The 13,783-nt window shown below is 52.2% G+C and overlaps 1 protein-coding gene across 3 annotated transcripts in view; it reads right to left on the reverse strand.

The window, feature by feature from the left end:
- Positions 1-3,282: 3,282 nt before the first annotated feature.
- H6PD (hexose-6-phosphate dehydrogenase/glucose 1-dehydrogenase) overlaps positions 3,283-13,783 on the reverse strand; it is a 28,515-nt gene continuing 18,014 nt past the window's right edge. For all 3 annotated transcript variants that reach the window (XM_080920728.1, XM_080920727.1, XM_080920726.1), the window contains 2 exons: positions 7,696-7,965; positions 3,283-6,756 (listed from right to left, as the gene is read on the reverse strand). In XM_080920728.1, coding sequence (XP_080776854.1) covers positions 5,393-6,756; positions 7,696-7,965 — 1,634 coding nt within the window. In that variant the 3' untranslated portion in view covers positions 3,283-5,392. The remainder of the gene's footprint in view (positions 6,757-7,695; positions 7,966-13,783) is intronic.

The raw sequence follows: 13,783 nt of genomic DNA on the forward strand, positions 1-13,783 counted from the left end.
GGTGCTCTCTCTCCCAGCTAACCTGGTCCTTACCTTTTAAACTCACTTTTTCTTTTAAGAAACTATCTTAGGTTGGCTTGATACTGCTATGTAGCCGAGGACAGCCTTATGTTCCCAAGTGCTGGGATTACAGGTGTGTGCCACCATTCCCAGTTTATGTGGCACTGGGAATGCAACCCAGGGCTTTGTGCATGTTGACCATGTGCTCTAGCAGTTGAGCCACATTCCCATGATGCATCATAACTGTTGGCATTTTGTCTTGGCTCCGCCCCACAGTTACCTGGCAATAGCCAGGATTGCCTGACTCACTATAAAAGGGGCTGCTTGCTCCGTCCCCTCTCTCTTGCTATTTATTGCTTCCTTACCCTCCTCCCCTTCTCTCCCCTCTCTCCACACAGTCATGGCCAGCCTATCTCCTCCCCATCCCCCCCACACACACCTTTCTCTGTTTCTGCTCCCTCAATTCCCCTGGTGCTCTGGAAGGGATGCCTCAGCATGAGAACCCCCCCCCCTTGGAGGCATCCCCTTCCCTCACCCCATACCTTGCCTCCACCAAGCATATCTTTGGCTTCTCTTTCTTTTTATAAACCACAACGATAACCAGCACATCTAGAGCTTAGCCAAGGACCACTCTGACACACACACAAACACACACACACACAGTGTCTGTACACCTGCACTCTGACACATGTGGTATCTATGCACCCCACACTCTCAGTGCAAACTCCCAGCTGTCCAACTGGTCTCAACAGCGTCTGGCAAATGCAGATATTGCCACTCAATAGAAAGGGGCAGAAAAGATGCATAGATTTTGTTTGAAACACCAAGCCATCTAAGCAACACGGGGCTTTAACAAGCTCACACTCGAGGTCAAAGGATGAATACAGGTGTCGTTAATCTGAGGTCCTGTCCATGGTCGCACACAGACATGGACATCCTCTGCGACCCGCAAATAAATATATTCCCAATATTGATCGGCTGGAGTTACAAAACATCCAAACCATCCCCACCCGCATGCTTTCTAAACCACAGTGAAGAAGCATCTTCAGATCCCTTGGCAGGAAGTCTTGTGCGGGCGAGAGAGCGGTGAATTAACACCTTGCTCAGCTAGGAGCTGAAAGATCCTTAGGGTTCCTCACACCCACCTCTAGGTGTGAGGAGCTTGCAGAAGGCAGGGTTTGGTGTTCCTGGAAGACATCTGCCTCAAGCATTTCCAGGAACATGCTCTGGGTTGATGCCTGCTCCTTTTCAGGGCCAAACCCTTGCAAGGAATCCTTTGATACCTGGAGGCCAGTTCTGCTCCGGAGCAGGAAAGGCAGAAGGCGGGGAAGCTTTTTCTCTAGAAAGCCCACGTGAAATGCAGCATGAGGGAAGCAAAGGACACACATGCAGCCAGCTGAAGCTCCTGCACTGCGGCAGACTGTGCCGCTAAACTTGGTAACTGCTGATGTACAAGGTACACTTAGGCAGAGACGAAACTCATCTTCAACTGAGCATCCCCAACTACTGCAGTTAAAATGGGCCCAGACAGAACAGCGCAGAGCTTCCCGAGGAACTGCTAGTTCGGGTTGGGCTCTGACTAATGCCTGAGTGCCATCTTCCCCCACTGGATGAGCTGCCAAACCAAGCAATGAGCACATCTTTAAGTATCAAGGTCCAGGGTCATGGCACGACCTTGGGGGCTGAGACGCTGGTGCTCCAGAAGGCAGATGGTCCTGTTTTCTCCCATTCGTCCAGCAGTCTCATGACCTGTGCAGCCTGTGACACCTGGGGACAGCAGCCCACTTGTTCCTCTCTGGTCAGTCATTCCCAGCACAGGCAGGTGCTGACCACTTCTGCCAACCTTCGTGCCCTCCTCTGAACACCCTCTGCTCATTACCCAACACTGGAGTGTTGCCAGGTGATTTTTCTACTACTGAGCGAAGGCCTGCAGGGGCCCCAGCTGTGTAAGATAAAAATGCATCTGGGATGCCGAAGAGCCGCTCTGAGGGGCTGCACACACTCTGTAAGAGACAAAAATCCAAAAAAAACAGTTCCTGAAAATTAAATTCTTAGAAGTAGCCTCGTTAAGATTTTCTGGAAGCTTCTCCATTCCCCTTTTGCACGACACGCCCCTGGCTCTCTGTCAGAGTCGGAGAAAGAAGGAAAGTGGGCAGCAAACGAGGGCTAGGGAGATCAAGCCCTTGAGTCGTTTTGGGGAGAAGTTCATCGAGGGAGAGGATTATCAGTCTGGGTGTCAAGCAGCTCTGGTTCCACTAATTCGGGGGGCAAAAAGTGAGAAGTGTATTTTCTGCAGAGCAATAGTAAGAAATTGGAGAGATGGCTCTGTGGTTGAGAGACTGACTGCTCTTCCAGAAGAGCTGGGTTCAAATCCCAGCGCCCCCATGGCAGCTCGCAACTGTCTGTACCTCCAGTTCCAGGGCGTCTGACACCGTCACACAGACACATATGCAGGCCAAGCATGCACATACGATTTTTTTTCAATCATAAAAAAGGAAACAATTATAGCAAATTAAAGCAAAAATAAAGAAATTAACAAGATGGGACAACTTAAAGTGCAGTTAGCAGGAACATCTGCTGCCCGGGATTAGAAATCAGAATTTAGCCTGCAACTTGCAGAAGTCCCTCACAAGCCTGGAGATGCCAACTGGAGTGTCACTCAAGGAAGACAACTTCTGCCATTCACACACCTCTGTGTCCTTCCCATGGTGGAATCATGGCCCACCCAGGGGCCTGACTCAGCCATTCAAGGCCCTCATGGTTCCCCTGGAAAAGAACAAGTCCCACAGGATTCTGGGCATGGGCTCTAGAATCTAACATAGGGTTTCCGGCTGCCACTGGACATTTCTCTAGTTTCAAATCTTCAGTCACTGAGGTCCCACCGTGCGGCACACTGGGCTGTCAACAGGACAAGGTGCACCTGCACGTAGCATTTGGCATCTGCCTGTCAGCAGGGAAGCCACAAGAACCAACAGGCAAGGTGTGGGCTTTTGCTTCAATTGTTTCAACAAGGGAGCAGGTAGCAGATCCTACCAGGGTTCGGAGCCAGCCCAGGGTGAGGGCTTGCAAGGCCTGAGCTAAGCCACAGCAATACGGGCCTCACTTCCCTGGGAGCTGGTAGTGACTCCGGGGAAGGAAGGCTGTGTCCCAGACACAAAGTGATCACATATCCCCATTCCCTCGGGCACCTGGACATCTTGTCCTTTCTTCCCAGCCTCAGATACTCCCCACCCCCACCCCACACACGCCACTTTCAGACAGGCAGGAGGCTGGCAAAGGCTGTGTTCTTCACGGTGTTTATTAACTCAATGTAAGTGGTTTGCAAGCAACAATTTTTTTTTTAATGAAAAATTTTAAAAATTAGTATCAAGGTCTTAAGGCTGAGAAATCTTTCCTGAGATGCAAGAATCAGAGTTACATAGAGATGTGACTGATTGGTGACATAAAGCACGCTGCTTGCTGTGGATGATGGTCCGGAAGGTCTGAAGAGCAGCATCCTCCGTGGTCCTGGCTCTGAGCATCACTCCTTCCTAACCCAGGGCAGAAGGGGAAAGAGCATGCACAGATGCATGCCAAAGAACAATGTCCCCCGCCAACCTTCCCAATGCGATTTTATTAGTGCTTGCTTCCGGAAAGGAGATCTTTGGTATTTCCCCCACACTGGCCTCCCCTGTGCAGACTCCCCACTGACAGAGGCAAGTCATTCTTCTGGGTAAGAACAGGACATTCTAGGCTCAGGCTGGGCAGTGACTCAACGTTATTCAGGATGGTGACACAGTGCCTGAGCGCCCTCTCTCCTAAGGCATGTAAGGCCCCTTCCTCTCTGATGTTGCAACTGCAGAAGGCAGAGTCCGTAAAGAACAGATGGAAAAAAAAAAAAAAACACCCCCCCACCCCCCGCACTGGGCTGAGAAGTCAGAGGCAGAGCACTAAGCCCGCCCCATGGGTGGAATGTGAGTGGTGGCGCGTGGGCTCCCCCACATGGCCAAAGGTGGAATTTCACCAGCAACTACCTGCATCCAAGCCTGAGCAAAGCAGGCCAGGAAAGGACCCCAGGGTGTATCTCTTTTCTGCCAAGGGTAGCTCTCTTGGAATAGAAGTGTTCTGTCAGTCTGGGTCACTGGAGGCCAGAGTAAGCAGAATTTCACAAGAGTGCCTTTCATACAGAGCCCCAGCACAGGCCGCCCGCTGTGTGCTCATTTCTAGTGAAAGCAAGAATTCTTTTCCATGTGCTGCCTGGGAGAAAGTACAATCAATTAAAAGTAGAGAAGCAAGATTCCCTGATGTTCCTCACCACAGGAAAACTGCTCTCTGGGAAAATTCTGAAAGACACAGAGACTCTGTGACTGACACACAGGAAACTGAGGAAGGGCCATTCTAACCCTTCTGGGCCTTCCCTTGTTCACATGACTAAGCAGGAAGCCAAAACGAAAACTGTATGTGCCCTGAAATGTTTGCTTTATGTTGTTGGCGGCTTCCTTTTAAAAAAATAAAAATCCCGGAGCCCCGGAGAAGGCTGAAGTTAGGAGCTAGCTGCCTATACTGTTCCCAGCGGTACCTGGTTAGTGAATGGGAAAGGTAGAGATGCCCAGCAGGGGAAGTCAGCTGCCAGGCCTGAAGCCCGAGAGGTAGTGTTAGGAGACCTAGCTGCAGTCTGTCCCAGAATTGGGAATTGGCCACATAAGCCCCAGGAAGAGTCACCACCGACCCAGGAGCAGACAGAGCCATCCTGTCTAATTAGATCAGAGATTCCTAATAGCCCAGTGATTGCAGAACAGTGGAAAAAGGGAGCCCCAGTCTCTAGATTTGGGGGGAACCTTTGACATGGCAGTGTCTGTAGAGAGGGAGGGGCTGAGGGGTAAAGGGGAACGCAGACGGCAGTGGATGTCTGCTCAGGGCAGATAGAAGCTGCCTGGAGGAGGGCTGTTCTTGGCTAGATGCACAGAGGGATCACGGGATAGCAGAAGAGGTGTCCGGTGCAGTCTCGGGATCCCGTCTGCTCCTCTGGCCTGGCTCAGAGCAAGACATTCACCAGGAGTCTCTGCACCCTCCTCCCCACCAACGCCGGCCCCTCTTCCCACAGAAACCAGTTCAAAGATCATGGGCCAGTCTCGGCAGGCCGCTTTGGTTCATTAGCATTTCCCCTGTCTTACTGTGTGTTGTAGATGCTGGTGTGTGACTGTTAGAGGCCTTAGTCTCTTTCCTATCTGGGTTTTGAGGGCAGAGCGCTACCTTGCTTCCATATGCAGGCACAGGTTTCCACAGGACCAATGGGTCCAGGAAGCTGGCACAGAGTTCTGTCCTCCCTTCTCTGGGGCCAGGCTCCACACAGCTGAGGCACACTGGGTAGCTGAGAGAAAGGCCGTGAGTAACTAAGACCAGGATGTCCCTGTCATCCCAGAAAGGCCTCGTAATCCATGTACCAAACCAGCTGCCCGGAAAGAGGCACCACACCTGAGATGGGCCACTTCTTGGGCTCATGGCCCACGCGGCTCACCAGCGTGGTGATCTCACGTTTCGTCCTGCCCATGACCAGGACAGCTACCTTCTTGGCCCGGTTGATGAGGGGAAGGCTGAGGCTCATGCGCTGGTGGGGCTTGAATGGGCTCTCTGTCAGCACCACCAGCTGGTCACCATCCAGGCCCTTTGGTGACTGTGGGAACAGAGAAGCTGTGTGGCCGTCAGTGCCCATACCCAGCAGCACCAGGTCGAAGCTGCTGTTGGCCACCAGGGCCGAGATCTCACTGGCGTAGGTCTGAGCTCCCTGGTCCTCCTCAGCACAAAGCCGCTGGTGTAGGTGCACCGGCATGGGGTGGATGTTGTAGTAGGGCACCCTGATGTGCTGCAGCAGGTGAGCCTGCAGGCCCTGGAAATTGGAATCTGGATCTGAGAGAGGGACACAACGCTCATCAACCAGCCAGAGGTGTGTGTGGGCCCAGGGGAAGCTGTAATGCCCCGTGGCCAGCTGCTGGAAGAGAGCTATGGGGCTCGAACCACCTGACAGCGCCAGATGGAACTTGCCAAAGCGCCGTACTGCCTGCACTGCGGTGGCTTCAATGTCATTGGCCAGCTTAGAGATGAGCTCCTCTGGCCAGGCAGTAATCAATGGGCTCTTTCTATACTGGGCCCTGAGGACCTGGAAGTCACTGGGCTTTGGGACTGACCCTAGCTCCGGTATCAGCACCTCTAGCTGCTGCTGGGAGAAGGTCAGCTGACCGCCGCTGAACTCAAAGTCTAGCAGATGGCCATTTTCTGCTCCTCCTGGGTACTGGCGTGGAACTTCAAAGGCCAGGCTGTCCAATAACGGGGTCCAGAAGACCCAGGAGGCCAAGAGGTTCTCTGTGGTGATGAAGGACTCCTTTCGGCAGTGGAAGATGTGAGACAGGAGGGTGGAGTAGGCATCTTGCTCCCGCACAGGCCTATAGGCATAGTAATCGGACAGAGGACGACCAAAAAGGCGGAGCCCGGGCTGGTCCTGCACCTCCTCCCAGCTCTGAGTGGGTAGAGAGGGCTTGAACAGGTTCTGGCTGACCAGGATGGCAGGATGGCCCAGCTCACCATGTCCAATGTAAAAGACAATCTGCTGAGGCAGGCACCGGCTCTGCTCTGGCACCCAGTGTCTCTCGCTCTGGGTACAGTATGCCCGATTCTTAAACAGGATCCGAACGTAGCCCACTCTCTCATCCAAGGCCTTGCCAGACATCAGGATGAAAGGGACACCTTCCCAGCGCAGGTTGTCGATGTGGACAAGGACACCTGAGGTGGGGAAAGAGCAGACAGTGACATCACAGCCTGAGAGTGGGCTCTGTAGCCTCGCACCTGGAGCCCCTGCAGAGCCTCTGTTCTGCTCTGCCTTCAGCCTCCTGCTGCCTCTCCTCAGGGGAAACAGCTTGGCTAATTCTACAGCCAAATCACCAGCACTCTGAGGTCCCTCCAAAGACCTGGTCCCTCTGGTCTCACTAGGCTTGGTGCCTGCCGTGGGACGTTCTCAGTGGGGCAGAAAGGGTGGGAGGGGCAGTGGGCCTTGATGGGCAGTGTCCTGAGGAAGGGCAGTTCTCTTGAAGCCAAAACAAGGGCAAACCTGAATAAAGGCCAGGTGGGTGGGGAGGAGACCAGAGAGTCCATGGGTGGGAGTCACATGTGCACATGTGTGTGTGTGCCACAGTTGTAGGGGCCAGGAACTGACATCTGTGCCTTCACCTACAAGGACAATGACTGCACTTGCCTTGTGGGTGTGTGCAGACTGAGGGGAGGCGCATACACTGTCTGCCACGTCAAATGGGCTCTAAATGCAGGGGCTATCTCATGGTCATGGTCTCTGCCTGCCAAGGGCCAAGAGGTTTCCCCAAAGCCTTCTGGGACTTTCAAGGTAGCTCTAGCAGGTATCTGACGACCAGTGTGGTGTCTGTCCACGGGAACGTTCCTTGGCTGTGGCTGGATAAGAACTTTGCACCTCATTATGGAAGCGACACACAGCCCTGAAGGTGGCACCTGTCTGAGCCCCACAGGAGATTTTCTGAGACTGAGCAGAGGCTGAAGTAGGTGACCTGAAGTGAGCAGCAGGCTTAGGAGGCAGCGATCGCCATGGTCTGAGAAGACTTCTTGGAGTCTCGGCTACCACACTTCAAAGGGCACTTGGGGGGACAGCTGCTTGCAGCTGGTGGTGGCCCCACAGACGCCGGCCCCAATGCCTACCTGCGAAGGTTGGTGTCAGGCTCTGGAAGCCGTCTGGCTTCTGCAGCTCTTGGCGCACCTGCCCACTATAGGCCCGGTACTGGCCCAAGATGGCATTGCTCTTCTGCAGCCCCCGTAGGGCCTGGAAGGCCTGAAGCTTGTGCTGGAGCACAGCGGCTGAGCTGCTGAGGTTATGGGGCAGTTCCATGGCCACCAGCGTGAGGATCTCGGTCAGGTGGTTCTGCAGCATGTCGCGGATGATGCCGTACTCCTCATAGAAACTGGCCCGACCTGAGTGACAGAAGGGCTGTCAGAGGGTCCCCGAGGTCGGTGAGATGCTACCTCATCATTGTCCTGGCATCCTCATTCCTCCACCCAAAGAACCCATGAAAAGGTGTGCCACACAGCCAGCCCCAACATGAGACAGGAAAGGGGACAGTTGGGGCAACCGCCCTTCGTCAACAACTGTTCTAAGAGAAGAGATCATCCCACTGGGCTGTACAGGAATGTGCTTGGGAAGGTTCTAGTCTCGGGGATAGGCAGAAACATCTCTGGATCTTGGCCAGCCGCCCTGTCCTCCTTCCCTGGCCAGCAGTGGAAGCAACCTGATCAAGGTGAGAAGCAGGTAGGACAGCCTGGGTGCTGACTCTCAAAGCCACCCCCTGATGAGGGCTACTTGGTAACTGGTTTGCATGTCCTTCCACTAAACAGCTAAAAATGCCGCGCCCACGACCCAGTGTGAGAGTACACTTAACTGAGGTCCAACAAAATGGGAAGGAGAGAAAGAGGAAAGGAGGCAAAGGAGCCTATGAGATGGGGGCCGGGGGGGGGGGGGAGCTGGCATCCTGTGGGATGAGGTTAAGGGTCAGTGCTCAGGATCCAAGGGAAGCCCCTTGATGTGCGCAGAGCAGCAGGCGAGCAGGACGGCCTGCTGTGTGATGAGACTGCAGAGGCAGGAAGAGGTGGCCGAGACGGCCAGGCTCCTGCCAGAGCAGTGGCTGAGGAGCTGGGGTCTTTTCAGTTGACTGGGCTTGCCCACGGAAGAGGCGAAGGCGGTGAAAGGAAAGGAGGAAGCAGAGGCAGACTCTAAAACCGGCCCACAGCAACAGTGCGGCCGTCGGTAACACTCAGAGATGGGAGGACAGGGCAGGGGACAAATGGCTGAAAGCAAACCATGCATGTATGAAACCAGGCTACAAGTGTTGAGGACATCCGGTGGGGACGACTGGCGGGCAAGTGGGCCATGTGACCGTGAGGGTTGTGCCTAGGAACGCAAGCCCAAAGCTTGCCACCTGTGACCTGGGGCATCTGACATATGCCACTCTGATACCACAAAGGTCTGACAGGGCAAGAATCTGCTCACCCCTGTCCTACACGGGAAGGAGTCATGTGACCAGGGCCAGCATTCACGCTCTGATTGCCCCTGACTTCCACAGACACAGGCATCACAGGATTCAGATGAGCCCCCACCTCTCGTCATGGGCTCGGCTGTCCCAACTTGCGAACACCAAATCCAGTCACCACTTCAGTCACACAGCAAACCTGACAGCACAGCAGGGAGACCAGAGACTTAGCAAATGCTCCCCTGTGTGTGCCGCAGCACTGCTAACTAGTTCCTGTGCCCTCAGTGTGTGCCGCAGCACTGCTAACTAGCCCCTGTGCACTCAGTGTGTGCCACAGCACTGCTAACTAGTCCCTGTGCACTCAGTGTGTGCCGCAGCACTGCTAACTAGTCCCTGTGCACTCAGTGTGTGCCACAGCACTGCTAACTAGTCCCTGTGCACTCAGTGTGTGCTGAAGCACTGCTAACTAGTCCCTGTGCACTCAGTGTGTGCCACAGCACTGCTAACTAGTCCCTGTGCACTCAGTGTGTGCTGAAGCACTGCTAACTAGTCCCTGTGCACTCAGTGTGTGCTGCAGCACTGCTAACTAGTCCCTGTGCACTCTGAGAACCCAGGAGCTCTGGCCTCAGAAACTGCAGGCCTGCCTTCTCCAGCCCACTTCATGATGTATTCACGTCTGCACCTGAGGCCCAGGGTGGAGACAGGGCTGCTGTGTCCAGGCTACCTAAGGTATGGCCACTTTCATACAGCAGACAGCACATGTGTCACAGGGAGACAGCACTGCTTTCAAGTAGGGACTTATTTGGAGAGGATATGGGGGCTGAAGAGATGGGTGGGGAGTTGAGACTTGGGGATCTGATCCTAGTTCCAACCCTTATATCAGTCAACTCACAACTGCCAGAAATTCCAGCTCCAGGAGATCTGACCCTGTCTTCAGGCCTCTGAGGGTTTCAGCACAAACATATGTGCACGCGCATGCACACAGGCGCACGCAGACCCACACACAAGAGAAGGAAATTAAGAATGGGAAAAGAGGGGATCTGGAGAGATGGCTCAGCAGTTAAGAGCACTGACTGCCCTTCCAGAGGTCCTGAGTTCAATTCCCAGCAACCACATGGTGGCTCACAACCATCTGTAATGGGATCGAATGCCCTCTTCTGGTGTGTCTGAAGACAGCTACAGTGTACTCATGTACATAAATAATATTTAAAACAACAACAACAAAATGGAGAAAGAGGCTCTAAACTGTCTCCCGTGAACAGAAATAAAGTAACCATCACTGAAGTTAGCAATTCAACAGAGAGTAGAGATTAGAAGGATCTGGGAGAGGCAGAATAGAAAAGAGACCTGGAGTTTGCAAAGGGTGGAAAGAAGGCTGGGGTGGAGCTTGGCAGCAGAGCCTTGCCTGGCACCATGTGGCCCTGGGCTCCAACCTCAGCAGCACAAAAAAACAAGCAAACAAAAAGCTGATGCTCAACTGTGGCTCCTCACTGGGGTCTGACAGAGTATTGTTTATGGAGATGGAAACACATAATAACAGTAAAGAGAACCGAGCGCTGGCTGAGACCAGGGCGATGATTCCGTCAGCAAAGCCCGCTCAGTCAGATCCCCAGTGCCCATGTCAAAAGCTGGCTGTGACGCCTGGAACTCCAGCACCAAGGACAGCACTCCAGCCCTAGGAATTGCTGACCATGCAGAGACCCTGACTCAAGGCAAATAATGCGAACTATGCTTGAGGAAGAAACCTGGCACACACACGTGTGCGTGACACACACATGCACACAAAAGCATACGAACAAACAGAAGTGTAAGCACACTCAAAATTGAGAACAATAGAGGACAGGAAATAGAATAGAGGCCCAGGAGACACTGACAGCGTGGGTTCAGTCCGCAGGTCTCATAGGATGGAAAGAGGAACCGGTTGCCCCAAGTTACCAAATGACCTCCACATGTGTGCTGTGGCATGCACACACCCATACGTACACACAATAAATAAATTACTTAATGGACAAGAGGGTTTTTTTTTTTTTTTAGGAAAACTTGTGAAAGGTCGGGTGGGGTGCACTGGTAGAATGTTTATTTATCATGCTTGAGGCTCTGGGTTCATTCCCAGGAGGGAAAAATAAAAATTTAAATAGCTGTTTGTATTTCTTATTACATAGCTATTTTACCTTGCACGTGTTTCCTAAGCACTACTTTATCAGGAACCTAGTTACAATTTAATCCCAAGCAGATATATGAGGGGTGGTCCTAGCTTAGACTTGTGAAGCTGGGCATGCTTATTCTGAGCAGGCATCCTGAGTCTTCGGAACCTGCCTTGCTGGACAGACATGGTGGCTGTCCGGAATTAAAGAAATTTTAAAAGGCGGTTGGGGGCTGGAGAGATGGGTTGGTGGTCAAGAGCACTTGCTCCTCTTCTAGAAGATCCGAGTTCAGTTCCCACGCCCTCAACTCCCTGTAACTCCGGCTCCAGGGGATCTGAAGCCCTCATCTGTCCACACTGATGCTGCGCTCACACATACAAAAACACACGCAGCACAACCAAAAAAGAAGCAGAGCTATGTGTGGTGGCACACGCCTTTAATCCCAGCACTTGGGAAGCAGAAGCAGGTGGATCTCTGTGCATTCAAGGCCAGCCTGGTCTACAGGTTTCAGGTCAGCCAGAGCTACAAAGTGAGATTATGTTTGATATACAATGTGCGTGCGTGTGTGTGTGTGTGTGTGTGTGTGTGTGTGTGTTTTGTAGGGGAGCTGGAGACGGCTCAGTATTTGTTGCCCTTGCAGAGGGGTCCAGGGTTCCATTCCCAACACCGACATGGTGGCTCACAACCATTCACAACTCCAGTTCCAGGGGGCGAAACACCATCTTCTGACTCCCATGAGCACCAGGCACTCATGTGTCACACATTCAAGCAAGACACCCAAACGCACAAGATAAAAAATATATAGTTGATTTTAAGAGCAGTTGGCACTTTATGAGCAGAGTGTGAGGACACCTCGGTGGAGTCCATTTGAAGTCTCTGACTCATGGGAATTGTGGTGGAGTCCCCAAAAGGCCACTGGAGGCACAAGGTAAAGCAATGTAGACTCCACCGAACCCGAAACTCGAACATGGCTAATTATAACTTGAGGAAGAAGCTGGCTGCTGGCTGCTGGCTCAGCCTGGTGCCCTGGACAGCAATCTCAGCTTAAGGGATGCTCAAACGTGAAAACCCATACTTGATAAAAATCAATGGATTAGGGCAGATTTAAGCAAAGAGAGGACAGTTACAGCTTTAAGAACAGATGAATTTTCGATGGAGAGAGGGCACCAGAGTCCTTAAAAGCCCGCTATCTGCTTACTGTTCATTAATTTCCTAAATCCCCAGTGGCCCTCTTCCTATTTTTATCCTCCCACTCCATTCTGGGGAGATTGCTTGCCTGGGGGTTACTACCTGCTGACTAGAGGAGTGCTTCCTTTATTTCCTCATTTCAAGCTCTGGGAGTGTGCACGTATTTAGCACAGCTCGTGGATATATGGGCTTTGCTCCCAACCTGGTCTATGAAGAACCAGGACTGCAGCCTGAGCCACATGTGAAGGAGAAAGAAGCTGTGCACTGAGCTCAGCAGCTGAGCAGCAGGATGGGCGGGATCAGAGGCTGAGTGGCAGGGTGGGCGGGATCAGAGACTGAGTGGCAGAGTGGGCGGGATCAGAGGATGAGTGGCAGGGTGGGCGGGATCAGAGACTGAGTGGCAGAGTGGGCGGGATCAGAGACTGAGTGGCAGGGTGGGCGGGATCAGAGACTGAGAGACAAAGTGGGCGGGATCAGAGGATGAGCGGACAGCCAGGAGCTGGCGCTCTGTACTCATCCTGCAGACTTAGACAGACTGACAGCTGTCGGAACTGGCTTTGAACATTTTTTTTTCTAGGTTAAAGGTTGCAAGCTAAAATTCAGAGTGCAGAAAATAGGAAGTGCAAGCAGTTTGGTCAACTAGAAGGAAGACTTCATGAACTCCTAACTGTGCGAGTCCAGGGTGGGCTGTGGCTTTGCCCTCTGCTATCCTGTTTATCTAAGGGACAGAAGACAGCTTATAACTGCTTGTCACCTTTGGCCCAGTGACTCCACTGCAGAAGTTTATAAAAGGGGGAAAAGTTAATGATCATGAATGTTCTAGAAGTAAGGAGTGGCTGAACAAAAGCACTAAAAACCACACCGAGTCACGAACTTTCAATGATAAATTTTACAGACTGTGGATTTGATCTCAAAAAAAAAAAAAAAAAAACTGGAAACAGCCAAAATGCCTCACTATAGAATTTAAATCCACATATTCTGTGATATAAATAGAACTGAACAAAAATATAGGGTTGTTAAAAATATACCGTGCAGATTGTCACTATGTGGAGATACGGATGGGAGGTTCAAGAAAGAAGGAAGAGGGCTGCAGACCAATCAATCGCAGACCACACGCTAAGCCAGCATTGGTTGGGACAGGCATTTTGCGATCATCCTCTCCTTGTGAACTTGGAGGGGATCTCTATTTGTCGAGTACAACCATGGACTTTATCTAATGTAACACAGAAAATCGTCCAGAGAATAGCTAGGGAGGCTTTTACACTTTACAAATTGAAAAGGGTCATATCTCCTGACCTGAACCAGTAACTTCCTGCCATGTTTCTGTGCTGTGGGAGAGCTGGGTTTACGGGGGGGGGGGGGATAGAGATTTTTTTTTAAACAAAACAAAACAACCAAAAGTCATCTGCAGTTTCTATCAGTGTCTTCTGGGAT

This window comes from Micromys minutus (assembly GCF_963924665.1).
Source record: "Micromys minutus genome assembly, chromosome: 9".
Lineage (NCBI taxonomy): Eukaryota > Metazoa > Chordata > Mammalia > Rodentia > Muridae > Micromys > Micromys minutus.